General features: G+C 40.0%; 1 protein-coding gene across 6 annotated transcripts in view; it reads left to right on the forward strand.

Annotated features, from left to right (window-relative positions):
• The window catches only part of ULK1 (unc-51 like autophagy activating kinase 1), a 130,850-nt gene that overhangs the window by 81,149 nt on the left and 30,711 nt on the right, over positions 1-18,990 (forward strand). For all 6 annotated transcript variants that reach the window (XM_089686140.1, XM_089686141.1, XM_089686144.1 and 3 more), the window contains exons 9-12: positions 8,743-8,801; positions 11,909-11,991; positions 17,262-17,312; positions 18,271-18,359. In XM_089686140.1, the coding sequence (XP_089542266.1) occupies positions 8,743-8,801; positions 11,909-11,991; positions 17,262-17,312; positions 18,271-18,359 (282 nt within the window). The remainder of the gene's footprint in view (positions 1-8,742; positions 8,802-11,908; positions 11,992-17,261; positions 17,313-18,270; positions 18,360-18,990) is intronic.

Consider the following 18,990-nt stretch of genomic DNA (forward strand, 5'->3'; position numbering starts at 1 on the left):
CTACTGTAACAATTAATTCAGCCAGAGCAGACTTCATGCACAATGACAGCTGTCCTTTTCCGTGGGCTTTTTTATGTGTTCAGACCTATTTCAGTTGTAACGTTTTATGTGAAACAACAAGCTAGCAAACTGTAGCAGCTTTTAAATTGTGGATGTAGCAAGATAATCAAGGCTGTGTGCCTGACTCCTGGCAAGAACAGGTTAAAAATGTATTAAAGGAACATTAGGCATATAGTTTAGGACAACATGATACTCCAGTTTCTTATACCCTACATCTGAAAAATGACAGTTGGAAGCAGATTAGAAACTCTGGACAGCAAGAACACTATCCTTCCAAATATTATCCATGTATGGAGCACTTGGTTCTATTAAAAATGGACTCTCAGCTTTTGCTTTTCTGTGTGTCTCTGATAAGTACCCACAAATATACTTTGGACTATAAAGTGCAATAGTAAGTTAATGGTGAGAATGCCGATAAATCAAAATGGCTCGGATATTGGTCTAGCCACTTGTTCACGTTGGATAAAACCTGAAAAAGATCCTCTGATATATTTAATATAGGATTGAATTTAAACCTAATGCAGTTATAGTGACCAAATCTTTTCCTATACAGTAAGGTACTATAGCAGCAGGAATTTGAAACCTTAAACAGGGCCCCCGCATGTTTCCTGAACTCACAAGCACCACTCTGAAGGCTCTTGTCTAGATTAACTCTTTCCCAACCAGTGGGAATCCTATAGCTTATTTATATTTAGATTTTCCATTCCACAGTATCTGCTGCTCCAACAAACAAGTACTTTTGGTTTCATGGAAGAAAATTGGAGATGGACTACTTATGCTTCATTTTCTAAAACCATTAAAATGTTGCTATTTATAGTTTAGCTAGTTGAAACAGATTAACCACTTGCCTACCGGGAACTTTTACTCTCTTCCTGCCAAGGCCAATTTTAAGCTTTCAGCGCTGTTGCACTTTGAGTGACAATTTCACTGATATGCAACATTGTACCCATATGAAATTTTTATCATTTTTTTCACACAAATAGAGCTTTCTTTTGGTGGTATTTAATTGCCACTGGGGGGGTTATTTTTTTGCACTATAAACAAAAATAGAGCAAACATTAACAAATTAAAAAAAGTTTTTCTTTGTTTAAAACAAACCGGTAATTTTTCTCTTTCACTGAAGTGCGTTGATGAGGCTGCACTGATAGGCAGTGCTGATGAGGTGGCATGGATAGGCTGCACTGATGAGGTGGCACTGGTGGGCATTGATGCTGCACTGATATGCAGCAATGCTGGGTGGCACTGACAGGCGGCACTGCTGGGTGGCACTGACTGGCGGCACTGGTGGGTGGCACTGCTGGGCACTGATGGGTTGTATTGCTGGGCACTGGTGGGAGGCATTGCTGGGCACTGGTGGGTGGCACTGCTGGGCACTGATTACCAGTGCCCTGATTATCAGTGAAGATCTGCTCTGTGACATTTGCTGGTTATTGGCAGTACTTTCCTCATGCTGTGACAGCATGAGGAAAGTGCTGCAAATAACCAACAACTGCATTTACTTTGTGATCTGCTGTGTCATTAGACACAGCTGATCACGTGGTAAAGGGCCGCTGTGATTGGTCTTTTACCTAGTTATGTGATCAGCTGTGCCGTAGAATACAGCGATCACTGACAGTGTCGGGTGCACACTGCTGGTGGCACGTTCTGAAAGGACATCACAGGATAACCTCCCAGAACTGGACAACCACACTGTTGCCATCTTTCGGCTATAGCGTGGTTGCGAATTGGTTAAAGCATATCCATATGTGAACCCTCAGCTTGTAAAATAACTTACCTTTTAAAATAGAAGAGTGTGTGTGTATGTGTATATATATATATATATATGTTATGTTCAAAATAATAGAAAGTCGGACATCACTAACCTGATCAATCACTGTTTTTGGTAGAAATGATATTTCTACATGGCAAATAATTTACTAGCAGGTGTAGTAGAGTAATAGAAATCCAACAGACCCAACAGTCATGACATGCATGCTGCTGATTCTGTGTAATTGAATCACTAATTGAAAGGGGCATGTTCAAAATAATAGCAGTGTGGAGTTCTATTAGTGAGGTCATTCATTCTTTGAAAAACAGGTGGCAATTATTGCCCTTATTTAAGGAAGGAAGGCAGGCAGCAAATGTTGTTCATGCTGGCTACAGTGCATTTCTCTCTGAAATTCTGAGGAAAATGGGTCGTTCCAGACATTGTTCAGAAGAACAGCGTACCTTGATTAAAAAGTTGATTGGAGAGGGGAAAACATATAAAGAAGTGTGGAAAATTATAGGCTGCTCAGCTAAAATGATCGCAAATGCTTTAAAATGGCAACCAAAACCTGAAAGACTTGGAAGAAAGCGAAAAACTACCATTCAAATGGAGAGAAGAATAGCAAAAATTGCAAGAACTCAGCCAACAATCAGCTCCAGGAATATCAAAGAAGGTCTAAAGTTACCTGTGAGTACTGTTACAATTAGAAGACGCCTATGTGAAGCCAAGCTATCTGCAAGAAGCCCCCGCAAAGTCCCACTGTAGAAAAAAAGACGTGCTGAAGAGGTTACAATTTGCCAAAGAGCACATTGACTGTCCTGAAGAGAAATGGCGCAACATTTTGAGGACTGATGAAAGTAAGATTGTTCTTTTTGGGTCTAGTGGCCGGAGACAGTTTGTCAGACGACCCCCAAACACCGAATTCAAGCCACAGTACACTGTGAAGACAGTGAAGCATGGTTGCTCATCATGATATGGGGCTGTTTCTCATACTACGGTGTTGGGCCTATTTATGGCATACCAGGGATCATGGATCAGTTTGAATACATCAGAATACTTGAAGAGGTCATGCTGCCTTATGCTGAAGAGGAAATGCCCTTGAAATGGGTGTTCCAACAAGACAACGACCCCAAACACACCAGTAAACGTGCAACATCTTGGATCCAGACCAACAAGATTGACGTTATGGAGTGGCCAGCCCAATCCACGGATCTTAATCCAATAGAAAACTTGTGGGGTGACATCAAAAATGCAGTTTCTGAGGCAAAACCAAGAAATAGAGAACTGTGGAATGTAGTCCAGTCATCCTGGGCTGGAATACCTGTTCACAGGTGCCAGAAGTTGGTTGACTCCATGCAACAAAGATGTACAGCAGTTCTCAGAAACAGTGCTTATACAACTAAATATTAATTAAGTGACTCAAAGGAAAGCAAAATCTTCAAACATTTTTCAGTTTATATAGTGAATGTTGGAGTTTGTAAAGAAGAATACAAACACTGCTATTTTTTTTAACAGTCTAATATGCACTTTTCTTCAATTTTTTTAGAGGAACAACACAAATTTGATATATTTTTCTTCATGTTTTGATTTTGAATAGAATGTGTAGTGTTCCCAATGCATTTGTGTGTATGGAAATGAAAGCTATTAGAAGGATTTTGAGCTTTATTCACTTTTTTCAACACACTGCTATTATTTTGAACACAACTGTATATATATTTTGTATGTGTGTTTTGTTTTTGTTTTGTTTTTTTAGTGGTCACATCATATCTGTTCTCTGCTGCATAAGGGGCTTAGAGAAGCAGGGGGTGAAGACTGCAGGGGAGCATGGCAGCAGGAGGCAGAGAGAGCAATACACTGATCTTCCCAGTGAAAAGTTATGTGGGGGAGGCATGTCAGAACAAGTCTTGGCCATTAGAGGACTGCTCCCAACACAGCCAGAAAACTGACCACATGTGTGCCTCTACGCCTAGTGTGGTCTGTTTGAAGTAGAAGAGCAGGGGGACAGGCCAGATCGCCAGAGATTTCACAAAGGAAGAATTACAAAGAGAACAGGATACTTTATAACACAAGTTCATGGTACAACATACACATATCGGTAATATGAAATATTGGGGTAAAATACACTTTAAATCTGACTTCAATGACCCCTCTTTAGCAAATGTGAAAAGGCTTCTGCTGACCTCCATTTAAAGCTGATGTTTAATATACATAAGTATTTTGCCTTCTTTGGTTCCCCCTTTCCCCCCTCATCAAAATGCTAAATGCATTTTTATTTAAAACCTTTTTACATTCCATACCTCATTTTAGACCCAGTGATGCTATTACTGGGTCTCATTGCTTTGCTATGTAATGTAAGCAGACCATGGCTGGAGGGGGGACCAACAGGATGAAAACATCATGGCACACTGTCTCAGTATTTCTTTCAAGAGACTCCAACCCTGATGCAGGCAGTAAGGTGTCCCTTTGGAGCAGTTTTGAACATTTAAAAAAATGCATTGATATGTGGGTATGAGTCTGGAGGAATGGATGATCCTAGGTAAGGCCTTCATGTGATACTGAGCTTCCATGACAGAAAGAACAGCAATACAATGGGGGGAATTTACTAAAACTGGAGCAAACAGGATCTACAGCCCCAATTTCAGAAGAGGTGGGGCACTGTAAAATATACAGAAAACATATCAAATGTTTAAACTGAGAAAATGTACCATTTTAAGAACAAAAAAACATAATTTTGCCACAGATGTCAGCAATACGTCTCAAATAAGTTGAGGACAATGTACCTGTATGTTGCTGAGCACATGCACATGCGCCCCCTGCGGCATGCAGCAGTGTGATCCCATGACTGCTGTGTCTGGTGGACAGCGCTCGGTAACTGAGTGCTATGTCCAGTCATAGTGATCACATGATAACTTGTCAGCAAACTGTCATGAATGATTTTCGTTTATGACATTTTGCTTACTGTTGTAATGCTGTGATTGGTCACAAGTGATCACATGGTACCTGGGCCAATCACAGCACCCTGTACCATGTGATCACTTGTGACCAATCACAGCATCAGAATAGTAAAACGCTAAGCCATAAATGAAAGCCATTCATGACCGGTAAACCTATTGCCTATAACATTAATCATCATTGTAAGAAACAATAATAGTGTAAAAAAAAAAATCCCTGACCGCCCTCAGAGTAGTGCAGTGTAGCTAATGTGAGTGTGTTAAAACAAATTTAAAAAATTGAATACAATTTTTTTTTTATGCACATACTGTACAAGAGCTAGACTTAGATTGTAAACTCTAACAAGCAGGGCTCTCAGATCCCTCCTGTATTAAATTGTATTGTAACTGTACTGTCTGCCCTTATGTTGTAAAGCACTGCGTAAACTGTTATATCAATCCTGTATAATAATAATAGACATGGGATTTTTTTTTTATGGCAAATCAAAAATCAGATAGGGCCACAGAGATAAATAAGGTATAGCCATTGTGTTTAAATTGTAAAACGTCACTCAGTTGTGCTTCACATTTCTTAATGCAGTGACTGCTTCACTGACAAGCTAAATGACAAACACCTAGGCCTTTTAAAATTATGATGTTTATAAAAAGCACTGGACAATGTTGAGCTTTTGTAAGGAGGCTGCTGCTTCCTGATACAAATTTGCCATTTTAAACTGCCTACTTGATTCTAAATGGGATGGGTAAAGCTGGCCCTACATGGATCTAAATTTGGTTGCTTCCTGCTAAAATTTGTTCTTTGCGTGGCCCTGTCAGCACAACCTGGCTTGCCAAAGGTCCATTTTTCAATGTACTTTTTTAGTAGCCTGGTTGAAAAATCTTGATCGAAGAACGCCTGCATTCAATCAGAGGAAGACACTGTTCAGGTATTATGACAGCCCTTGGGTGCAAGATGTCAGAATACAATATGGCACTGCAGATTTGTCCATCCACGCTGTTTAAAATGGATGAGGAAATCAAGTGATTTCTCTCATTCAGCCTCCAGGGCTAAACAAGTCCTAACATGTATGGTCAGCTTAAGGCTAGATTCACACTATAGCCTGTGTGGAAAAACACGGCACTTGCGTTAAGCCACTGCGGAAAAATGATAGTGTGAACAAATCTTCTCAAGTGACAGTTTGAAACTATTCTGATTATGAGAAAGATTGGCATCCATCAAGTGTTTTTTTTTTTTTTTTAATTTGACTATGGCATTTATTTTTCCAAACTTAAAAACAAATCTTAGCTTTTCATTCTACCACATTTTTAGGTTTCAATAAAATCATTTGGCTTTTTGTTTTTCCTGCTGAGTGTTCTAGATGGAGCAGAAATTCCATGGCTGGATGTGGCCCTTTGCTACCCTTTTTCTGGCCCTTGGGGCACTATTCCTCCCACTGAGGCCAACAATGAGGCAGTACTTCTTCCATTGAAACCAATGATGGGGCACTATTCTTCCCACTAATACCAATGACCGAGCACTACTCCTCCTACTGACCATCAACCCTCACTGGCCCTAATCTGACCCTCTTAAAGTCTAAAGGACAGTATACTGGCCCTTAGTTTGAAAAGTTTTGAGACCTCTGGTATACAGTATCATATAATACGAGACACTGAGTTCACTGCATTCCAGTTTAGCTCTACTTCTGCTACATGGGGAACATTTGACACCCGACTTTTGCAGGTGCGACACTTTTAGGAGGTCATGTTTTCGTAGACTTATTTACATAGAGCTGTTTGCTGACATTAGGTGTTGCCTTTAAATTTTTAATTTTATCAATCATTGTTTTTATCTATACATTCTCATTCAACATTTATTCTTATAAAGAGTCAGCAAAACAGTATTTTATAAATAGTTGGGGTCAGAAAAGGAAGAATGGCTAGAATGTTACCTCCCTTAGTTGAGGCCCTTAAGGGTGATGCATTCATGCTAAGTCTGCACAGCTTTCTAGGAATTGAGCTTGGTGGGTACTGTGCAAAGTCTTTCAGTGAACTCTTTGAACTACATATGTGCATGGTAAAGGGAATTTGAATTCTCAATTTCCTATGTTTTTTTTTTCTCTCTCTTTTTGTCAAACTTACTTTGTACTGTCACATGCAATCCACACCTTTTAAAGTGGAACAGTGCATAAGATAAGTAATGCAACAGCTCAGTAAAGGGTGCAATGCTTCCACATACTGTATACATAAAAGGTTGGGAGCTGCATCATGTTTGCTGAGCAGCAAATGTTATTGAACTCCTATCAGGATGTCTGCTTGACAAAGTGACCATCTAACCTGCAATGGTGCAATGTGTGCTCAGCTATCATTGTCGTTCAGCTACGACCAAGCCATGATCCCAACACACTGAGTGAAGTTCACAAAAAGGACTGGAAATGGGAAATTCTCTTTGGAAAGTGTGCATGACATATGTAGCATACAGCTTTGCACATTTTAGTCAATAACCAGCTCAATTATTTTGTTTTATTTCCAACAAAAAAGGTAGAAATTACCCTATTTGCAGTCTGTAGTAATTTCATAATTGTCACCTGTGGAATTTAGTACATGAGTACTGCTGGCTCAGAGTAAATATCTGTCTGTGCCCTTATTTCCAAAATTATCTGCAGGTCTATTATTATTATTATTATACAGTATTTATATAGCACCAACAGTTTGCTCAGTGCTTTACAATATAATGGGATACAATACAGTTCAATACAAGAGGGTTAGGAGGGCCCTGCTCCTTGGAGCTTACGATCTAAGAGGGAGGGGCTGTTGATACAAAAGGTAGTAACTGTGGGGAATGGACAGGTAGGAGGAGTAGAAGATTCCACTATTCGCTGAGGGCAGCAAACTGTTAACCTTTAACAAAGAAGACCTACATCCAAAACACTTGTTTTCATTTGGTGGCCAGGAGTGCTCTGAGGTCTCCTCTGCTCACTCCTGTAATACTGGCCATAGATTGAAAATTGGCCGGTTCAGCAAGGGCTGACTGAATTTTGGTCCATCTATGGCCATTCCCACTCAGGAGAAGTCGATCGGATGATCGAATAAGGAAAGTTGGAAAATGTTAATTTGATCAACGCACACATTCCGCGGTCTGGTCCAAAAAAAATATGATAAAGCCATGGCCAGCTTAAGGCTGGTCATAGACAGTTCGAATCTCAGCTGGTTCAGCAGGAACAGGCTGAAATTCAAACATTGTGTGGACAGGCTGAATGTACCAAGTTGATTGATCAACTTGGGTACAACCAGCCTGCTACATTCAGTTGCGATTATCGCTAGTGGCTGCTATAGCCACTAGCAATAATCACTGTATTCTTCCGGCGGGGACCACTTCCCTTGCCTGCCCCAGCTGGGAGAAGACAATTTCTTGGCAGGAGGGATTCTCTTGTCAACACTGTCTGTGTTGATCGAGGAATCATGAAAATTATTTTCCTGCAACCAAATTCGCACCATCTGTGGCCTGCCTAAGTGTTTTCCAACTTTATAGGCATCAGATGATTTCCCACTAAGGTTGCTTCAGCTAATACCTAATCTGACATGCTGGAACAATGGAAGCATTGAAGGGAGAAGATCAGCAGAGGACACTTTCTTCACAGTGGTATATTGACACTACAGTATGCCTCTCAACATTCATTCCAATTAGATTGACAATGTGGGGTGAAAGTGTATGTTAAATGTGTTTTAGTAAATCTGATACTGTCAAAGAAGGTGAAAACTGTAAAGGTATTTCTGACTCGGAATGTCCAAAATGCCACCATCTGTATTCTGGTTTGCTCATAGTGGTTACGTAGTCTCTTTTAGGAGAAAAGACTAGTCCATTTTCTGCTGATTCTAAATCCGAACATATGTGGTTAAGGTGGTGTTCAGCTAACCAATGAGAAGACATACTTATCTTGTGACCATGATAAAAATAACAATCCTCAAACGTGCAGTTCTCCTCTGGTTACAGCTTCTTTCTCTTTTCAGGCCAGCAGCCCTCAGGACCTTCGTCTCTTTTATGAGAAAAACAAGACCCTCACACCCAAGTAATCATTCTTATAGCATTACTGCCTTTTTCCATTGACTTGTTTTCTGTTTACACCTGTTGATTCTGTGTTAAACCTCCAGGCTGCCAGCGAGATGGGCACTAGACATTTGGCACCCTGTTTAGCATTCCTTAATTATCACTGCATAGCTGGTAGTGCCAGGCTCAGACAGAAAGGTCTTTTAATCCTTTCAGCAAATGGGATAGGTTATTTGAGGAAACCATCTTAATGCTGGAAAGGTTTATAGTGCACACAAACAGTATTTCACTGGAATGTTTTTTTGGTTTGTTTCATATTAGAAGACTCTAAGTAAGCAAGTAGCATATATTCATAAATGATGGCTTGTCCTGGAATAACTAAGGTTAACTTGGCCAAAAATATATCACTATTCTTCAGAGCGGGGTATGACTTTTTTATATTTAAAAAAAAAATTTGTATTTGGAAATTGTATGGAAAATAAAAGCAAACATATTCAGTACATCTCTGCAATACATAAACATTTTCCATGTTTTTTTTTTTTTTGTCTAAACCCTACAGAAAAATACCTTTTTATTCTGCCATAAATACGTTAGATCCTAATTTTCTGCTGACAACTCTGCCTCTGCTGCACTGAGATCCCAAGCAGTGTTGTCAGCTGTACATGAATTCTCACCGGCTGGACTACACAACACCTCATCTCCTCTGTAACACAGGGTGTTCTGTAAACCAGCAAGAGAGCGCTTGACTGACAATTCTGCTTAGGAGTTCAGTGCAGCAGACAGAGCAGGTCAGCTCCATTTTTAAAGGACTAAAACATGGGAAATTTGAATGTATTGCAGAGATGCCATTTTTGCCCAGACGTACATTTTAATGACCATGACATAAAATAAAAGGTGAGAATATTTGATTGTTTGCTTTTATGCAGCAACCTCATGATTTCTCTATATTTTTCATTTTTTTTTTTTATATAATGCACCTATTTAATTAACCACTTGCCCTTCAGAGGATTTACCCCCCTTCCTGACCAGGCCATTTTTTGTGTTACGGCGCTGCGTTACTTTAACTGACATTGCGTGGTCATGCAATGCTGCACCCAAATGAAATTTATGTCCTTTTTTTCCCACAAATAGAGCTTTCTTTCGGTGGTATTTGATCGCCGGTGCGTTATTTATTTTTTGCGCTGTAATAAAAAAAAATTACAATTTAAAAAAATAATATTCTTGACTTTTTGCTACAAAAAAACATATAACAAAAATTAAAAAATCTAATTTTGTCAAAAATTTAGGCAAAAATGTATTCTGCTACATGTCTTTGCTAAAAAAAAAAATCTCAATACATGTAAATTAATTGGTTTACGTGAAAGTTATAGCGTCTACAAATTGCAGTATATATACTGGAATTTTTTTTTTATACTAGTAATGGCGGGGATCAGCGACTTGTAGCAGGACTGCGGCGGGCATTCTGACACTGGAGGGGAACTGACTAACTGCCGCTGACATCCCAATAAAACTAATACTGTGATTAGTGCTAATAAAATACACTGACACTGTGCAGAAAGGGGTTAACATCTGGGGCGATCAAAGGGTTAACTGTGTGGTGTTTTACTGTGTGTTGTGTGTGTTTTACTAGGGAAACAAGCTGCTTTGTATTGCTCTGTTGTGCAGAGCAATGCAAAGCAGCCTTTTGTTTTGACAGGGTAGAGATTAGTGTTGTTTACGCACAGACCTCTCCCCTTTCACTGTTACTCAGCGATCGCCGGGTGTTGGCGGGGAATCTCTGGCCGGGACCCGGTGATCGACAGATGTATCCACCGATGGCAGCGCTCGCCCCCTACCCGGAAATGCAAATTCATGTATATATGCGTGATTTTGCGCAGCCCTGCAACCTTGTAGCAGTAGTTCTGCTGTAGGGTGGTCGGGAAGCAGTTAATAAAGGGAAATCAAACACTTGCATGCTTAATGCAGAACTGTAGGCAAAACTTATTTTTTACATTTTGGATAGTGTAAGAGAGAGTTATAACCCCTGTCAGTTTATTTATTGCCATCTGTGTCTCATTGGGGAGATTTACCTTCACTTCCTGTCCCATAGCCAAAACAGGAAGTGAGAGATAATCCCCTGCAAATTAAGGGAATTCCTTGGGGACCCCCAGGTCACCAGAACTAGTGTCCCCATAGGAAAATTTCCCTTCTATTTTCTGGGGACAGCCCACAATTTGGGGTTTTCTTTACTTTTGCTTTCAATGATAATAGTAAACAGGACATATAGAGAGGGTGAGTCTCCTTAACTGTGGGGGCACAGACAGCAATAAAAACCTGACAGGGGTTCTAATCTACTCTTTGCAAAACTAAAAACAAAAAGAGTTTTGCTTTTAGTTATACTTTAAATTACAAGCCAGTAATAACTTTCTCAGGCCTTATGTGGATCCCTATAACAACCAATCCGATTGAAACCTACACTGGAAAATGGCATCTAGAGATTAACTGTTGGAATCTGATTGGTTTCTCGGGAGAAACACAAGCTGATGCATTTCTCTGGCACTTTACTAATAAATAAAGCCCACAGTTTGTTCCTATGGGTCACACTTCCGTTTCTGTCTGCACGTTTTATTTAAACTACCTCTACGCTGGAATTTGGGAACCTGTCAATTGTATTAGTGATGTGTTTTGATTTAACAGCAGTGATGAACTTGCTGTACCTGTTTACCATGATTAGGTACTGCTGAGTTCCCAAATTGCAGTGGATCATTTCCTCATTTGAAATTCTAATAAATCACTGTGCCAACACTGAATCTTTTTTTAGTCATCAGTGAGTTAGCTGTTGCACAGAACATTATTTTTTTCCTACCCACCTCACAACCTGTGCCCCCTAAAAACACAAATACTACACCTCACTAGTTTAGGAGTGTTGAAGAAGAATACTCAGGCTGCCTGCAACTGTTAAATTTAAACCTGGCAAACACACTCCCCTCTCGCTTTTCGCTCACACAAACTGCTCGAACTTTCTGCTCAGCATTTTTTCTATACTGTGAGTTCTCACTCTCCTACTGCTCGTCTGGACTGCTCTGCCCTTGTGTTCCTTGGCCTGTACATGCTGTATAACTGGCATATATGTTTGTGTTGGTGTTTCAGCATCCCGCGAGAAACGTCATGTCATTTAAAGCAGCTGCTTTTGGGACTTCTGCAGAGGAACCAGAAGGACCGAATGGACTTTGGTAAAAATGATTTTATGCTTTGTAAATGTTATATAGCTTATAAACCATTTATAAACACCTCTACATTTCAAGCCACTTTTTACATTTGTAGCAAAAAAAAAAAACTATAAATGTAGATTGTTTGAACACTGTATGCACTGTATATGCAGATAATTGTCCACCATTTAATTGAGTTCCTTGTCAATTATCAAAGATCTTATCTAATTTGACTTAAAGCATCTGAATTGAAATACATATTTTTTGCAGGTGGTTAACGTCCAAAAAAGGAAACCATTCCACTTAAATGCTAAAATTAACTGTAACAAAGTGTCTTTTTCTTGAACAGTACAAACTGATAATAGAGTATCTTTGTCTTTTTTTTTTTTTACATCCAATTGTATTACCTAAGGGGGACAAGCACTTAGGTGAAAAAAGCAGTCCAGTAAGAAAATATTGGGGGACAGATAGGGGATCAGTAAGGAGAGATGGGAACCAATGCCTGAGTAAGACAGATCTTCTAATAGAAGAAAGGTTTTCCCCGGTGAGTGGCAGAAATCGCCACACCCCAGAAGTGGGTTCAGTTGCCTCCCAAAATGTTGAGGAAAGATAGCTAATTTATAGAAGAAGTCCCATCTGGCAGTCATGTTAGACACAGCTCAACCCAGAGGTTTTCATCCACAAGAGTAACTGAAAACTCACTGCTCCCAAACTTGGACTTTTTTTTGGGTCTAGGTTCCACCCTAGACTTTCCGCTTCTGCATGAGAGTTCTGCGACCAATGGCTGCCTCCTTTAAAGGCAGCCCCTTTTGTCCAGTTCCGCTCTAGACCACTACAGCTCGACATTCTGTCATCATGGAACAAGTTGGTTCAGTCTTTGTACAAACCAAATCACTTGACACCGAGGACCAGCGGCTCAGGAGTCCAGCTTTGGAGTTGGAGAGTTTCTTGGAAGATCCTCACAAAGGATAACAGCCTAATAGTGCAAAGAACTTTGAAGGAATCTTGTCCTCCAGTAAACTATCTGGAGCTTCGGGTAATTTGGCAGCAATGCTGACTGGAGGGTCATCAGATCAGGATGCTGTCAAATAATGTCATAGCAGTGGCATAAAGCATCCACTAGGGAGGAACTAGAAGTCTAACTGCGACAAGAGAGGTAGAAAGGGTTCTCTCCTAGGCAGAACATTTTTTCTACATTTTACAAGGTGGATGTTCACACCTCTTCTGATACCAGTTTTGGGTGTAAGGTCCATTAGGGTGCTCTTTGAAGTGCAGTAAGTTCCTAGTTTTCATGGGTTTTTTTGTGGGCCTGCTATTGTTTTGTTGCTGTTACCCGCACATCTTGGACTGCTTTTGGACTTCCCGACAGTCTCTGAATTGTTGTGTCCCTCAAATATTGCCAAGAGATTTGCATTTTTTTGCTTGAAATGAGATTAGTTTCTCTTAGTTCATTGAGGACACAGGCCCTACCCCTCTGTGTTTGTGATCATGTCTTGGTTCTGCTTTTTGCACCAAACTGATGCATTCTAAATGTAGTGGTAGGAGGGGTTTTTCTAGGCTGTTTTGTTTTTGTTTGCCAGAATCAAAAATCCTCCTGCAGGGCAGTATAACCCAGCAGTTTCTGAATTTCTGTGTCACTAAATAACCTACATAATATGGATAATATAGCAAGTACAATTATCTTATTGTGTTGCCTTTAATAACCACTGAAACAGTGTCTGTCATTTTTTCTTTTTTTACTCATTTTTTAAAATATTACATATGGAAAGCAATTCTCTGCATGAATCATCAAATACATTTTTCTTTCAACCATAAGGTTTTAAAACAAGGCTACCTACATTATATATACTCTATATGTGACAGAGGATGTAAGCTCATTGTATTGCCCATTGTTTTGCAGGGCTCGCTGTCAGCTCATGGCACAGTCTCATTGGCTCAATAACCTCTGATATAACCCCAATTTTTATTTTTTTATTTTTTTTTACTGAACTTTGTCAGAGTTTGTAATCTGTTCAAAACTCAACAGCGTATTTCAAACTTTGTGTTTAGTACAATGTCCTGCCCTCATATTCTGCTGTTTATCATTCCAGACCGTTAAACAGTCAGGATTTTTATGTTAGTTTAATCAGCAGTCTGCAAAAGAATTTTGTGCAGAGGACCTCTGCTGGAGACTTGGTGCAGTAGCACAACATCACTGATGGAGAGAGAGGAACTCTCAAAAGTCCTTTCATATATTTATAAGATCATCCATCCTTGTCTGCATACATAGCATTTGGGTCAGAGCATGCTACTAATCACCGTCGTGACTATATTGTCGGTTCTGAAATTGTGATTGCTGGACAGTTGTATGTTTTGCAAATACACCTTTAAGGGATATAGTGAAAAAAATAAAAATAAATATATGGATTATAGTATAAATCATCCTAAGAGGATGTAACAGGGAAAAGAAACTGTGAAAAAAGTTGGGCAGTTGTCCTCAAATTAAATGAAATCGAATTGGTGACCATGGGAAGATGCCCTCTTTTTATACAGTTTCTTTTTCAATTGTATTTATTGATAGTAGTCCTACTTTTATGTAAGTAGAATAACAAGCAGACAAGTATTAATCACAAATGTACTATTGTCAAGTGCTGTTTTCCAGCAAACATTATTGCCATTAGAGAGGCTCAAGCCTTATTTATTTGAATGCCGCCTCATAAAAAGTTGAGGTACAGAAAACGGTGAGGAATTTTTCAGAGATATTTTTTTTTATGTGCCCGGATAGTCTGAAGATGGTTAGTAAGAATGTAATAGTTGCCCTTTACTTGAAGAATTAATCTTAACAGGAGTTTTCATCCGAAAAAAATGCTATGCTCAGTAAATGTCTAATTATTGGCCACTACTTGTGAATGAAAGTGCACGCACGCACACACGCACACACACACACACACACACACACTTTCGGTGGATATACCAGAGTGATGCCTGGTACTGTTTTTAAAAAAAAACAGCGATTGGCTGTCTTGTACAAAGAGGACGTTATACCAGACCCCCCCCCCGACCGCTTCTGCGGGTCTCTCGGATCTCCTGTCCCACCAGGAGACCTGAGCAATCAGCCGGCATGTCCACCAACTGGCTGGACAGTTGAACAAAGCCAGGATCGCCTTTTATCAACTCTCCCTTTATAGTAAACCAGAAGGGATGACCTGACATCACTTCTGGTTTACTTTGAGACTATTGGCACCATTTTTGAAAAACTGAAAGCATTCAAAAACATCCATCATGCTTTTTGAATGCTTTCAACTGCAGAGGAGGGATTTTGGGTTTTACAGACCCCAAATCCCTCTATAAAGAGTATTGTATCACCGTGAACGCCAGTGTGAGGTATCGCCGCAAATGAAAGATCATGGGCAGTAGTTCTAGCACTAAACCTTCTCTATAAATCTAAAGTGATAACCTGTAACGGCTTTTAAAACGTCGCCTATGATTAGTAAAATTTACATTGTCCCTCTTGCACGGGCATCTGCAGTTTTAAAGTGTGAAATGTTTGGTATCTATTTACACGGCAAATGTAATACAATATATACAGATTTGGCGCTGGAGGGGTATATATACAGTCAGGTCCATAAATATTGGGAAATTGACACAATTCTAACATTTTTGGCTCTATACACCACCACAATGGATTTGAAATGAAACAAACAAGATGTGCTTTAACTGCAAACTGTCAGCTTTAATTTGAGGGTATTTACATCCAAATCAGGTGAACGGTGTAGGAATTACAACAGATGTGCAGTTAAAGCACATCTTGTTCGTTTCATTTCAGATCCATTGTGGTGGTGTATAGAGCCAAAAATGTTAGAATTGTGTCGATGTCCCAATATTTATGGACCTGACAGTTTATGGAGCTAAGAGAAAGTCCAAAATTTCCATCAATAAAGTCCAAGATGGGGGGAAAGAAACTGATGCTGACATTAGAACATTAGCAAAGCGGCAACACCCTCAGAGCAAAGCTGGACTCTATGTAAAAGAAAGAGAGGGGAGAGGCGCCAGACTAAGTGCAGCATTAGATGTACAATTTATTGGCACAGTAACAATTGGCAACTTACAAGCGTTAAAAAAGAATTAGGTGTGTCACCAAAGACGTGGTCCAGACTTCCGGGAACTGAAGGAGGATAGGAGGTGTCCAAGCGTCATGGTTATAGCTGGAGAGGGGATCCTGGAGCAGCTGGCCGCTGCAGGAAACCAGCGTGGAAAGCAAATGGCGCCAGGGGGGATGTGACGTCAACGTTGGAACGTGATGACGTAGCTGGGCGGTAATACGTTTCGAAGCGGAGCTTCTTCCTCAGACCTCACGTTCTGCTCCAGGATCCTCTCTCCGGCCATAACTCTCACACCTGGACACCTTTCCTCCTTCAGTTCCCGGGAGTCTGGACCACGTCTTTGGTGACATGCCTAATTCTTTTTTAACTTTTGTAAGTTGCCAATTGTTACTGTGCCAATAAATTGTACATCTAATGCTGCACTTAGTCTGGCTCCCCTCCCTCTCTTTCATTTACTTGGCATAACATCATCTTTTATATTTTACAATAAAAATGGGTTATGTATTGTGTTTTTATGCACTAAAATTCAAAAAAGTGCATATTTTTCCCAAATGCAGTGTGACATAAAGAATGCAAAAACCACCAATTTATTCTCTAGAGCTTCGGCTTAAAAAATCTATATATAATGTTCGGGGGTTCTAAGACATTTTGTAGCAAAAAATACTGATTTTAATATGTAAACAAAAAGTGCCAGAAATGGCCTGGAGCTGAAGTGGTTAAGAAAAATATATTTTACAATGTGAAAACAAAGTTTACACTAAGCTTAGGTGATTTGAATAGATAATAGACATTAAAGGAAGCTTACCATAGGAGAGACATGTAAGTTATCTTTGTGACCTCTCTTTCTAAACTTGCTGGTTGCTTGGCAGCCAGACTAAACCTTTACTTCAGTACTTTGGGTCACCAATCTGGTACAACTGCAGATGAAGTGTACAAGTTTAGAGTGGCCCTGTCCGCACGTTTTCTAAGTTAGCGACTCAGAAAACATTGCAGCTAGTGAGTCAGCAAGGGCAGTCCTTTATTGCGTTCTTGACAGATTTACTTTAACCAGATATGGCTATATGTTTCTAATGGCCAGTGGTAAAGGTGCATGTTTTTTTCAGTGGCAAGCTGTAATTCCAACTCTCACAGCCAGTGGCTGAATAAAGATGATGGCGCTCAATGTAAATTATTTGTGGAATATCTCTAACCTCTCATCCTTTCCCTTCACAGATGAATTCTTTCATCATGCATTTTTGGATGCAGGCTCCTCCATGAAGAAATGTATGTTATATTTACGGTGCTTACTCTTAATATATTAGGCCTGAATATAAAATGTGTCTGTTTTGATGATCTGTATCAGCCACTGGCTTCTTCTGCCTCTCAGGGACACTGGTGGAATGATCTTCCCAGACCTGCCCCTTCATATTTAGCCATGGTCTCTCTTTTTTCTGCCCATTACACTACTGTATTCTTCGTCATGACAAATACATGCATATTCCTACAGGCACTGTATTTTACATGTCACACTCCCTACAACCTGCAATTGCTGATCAGTCAGGTACTGAATTAACCAATGGGTCCCACAGTCACAATTTGCCCTATGGAATATTCAACAATCTTTTTTTTAACTTCCATCACATTTACAAAGAATAATTTGGTGTTTCAGAACCATTATGTACACCTGCCAGCATCTGATCCGGTACACTAAAAACAGACTGATGGGGATCCGTTCCCTCATCCATCCGGCGGCTTGGATTGGATGACAGTCGGGTGGAAGCGGACAGGTGATCCGTTTCTATCCAACCGCCCCATAGAGAATAGCAGGCTGTGTCTGTGTCCGCTCTGCAGCAGCAGAGTGGACACGGACCTATTATCCGCTTGCTCAGTGGGGATCAGCAGAGAGATCCCCATCTGAGCAGGCAGATCCACTTGATGGATCTGCCCTCTCTGAAAGGGGCCTTTATTGTGTTTTCCATGGCCATGCAGGAAATGCATGGAGACTGTTGTATGATAATGTGTATAGTTTTCTTTTATATTTCAATATTTATGATTCATGCGCAATTTATTGACCACCTCATTATCCCCAGCCTGCTTTCATAATCTGTAAATGATATAGAGTGAATTATATTCCTAGAAATCAGTGGCATCATCCGCTTCTGTTTTGGCAGTGTGGTTATTGAAAGCGTGTACTGTAATCTAGTCATTGTGTGTATTGACATGCCTCTCTGTTTCTGTCCAGCTGCACCTGTGCCAATGCCCTCTTATCCCAGTTCAGGGTCTGGAAGCTCTTGCAGCAGTTCTTCCACATCACATTTGGCATCTCCCCCAGTAAGTATACCATTTGACCATAGTTTGAAATCTTTATAGTTAAACACTGTAATATTTTATAGCCCTTTGTCAATGGGATCACACATCAGTACGTAACATGCAACAGTCCTTCTTTTACCTAACTTGCACTGTACTGTAATATAATAGCATAATAACATTTTACGTGGCTGATGTCCATCATTTCACTTAATTGAGTAGATTTCCCTCATCTCACATATTCTGTTACAGTAAGTTTAATTAAAACCAGATTTCCTGTATGAACATAGCTGCATGCTCATGGAGAATGTTTTTTGTTTATGAGCAGCATTAGGAATCTTGCTGAATAAAGTGAATAAAAACTGAATCGTGTCAGTCTACCTAAGACAAATTACAGTTGTGAGATATTTGTCCTTGGGGTTTTCCAGCTGTAACAGAAGCAGCAGGAAACGCCAAATCCCAAAATTCTGAAACTGACCAAAAAGGAATCAGAAATTCAGTTGGGGCAATTTTTCCTTCTGGATTCCTCAAGACATATAAGCCTTCTGATGACTTGCCAGGCACTACCTATGATTAAAATAACAGTTTTGGGTGGATTGACCTTTTTTAAGTATCATTAACTGCCCGTGTCCCTGAATCAAAAAGTTGTAAAGGG

This window comes from Staurois parvus, unplaced genomic scaffold (genome assembly GCF_062004578.1).
Source record: "Staurois parvus isolate SC_StPar_1 unplaced genomic scaffold, SC_StPar_1.0 ptg000392l, whole genome shotgun sequence".
NCBI lineage: Eukaryota > Metazoa > Chordata > Amphibia > Anura > Ranidae > Staurois > Staurois parvus.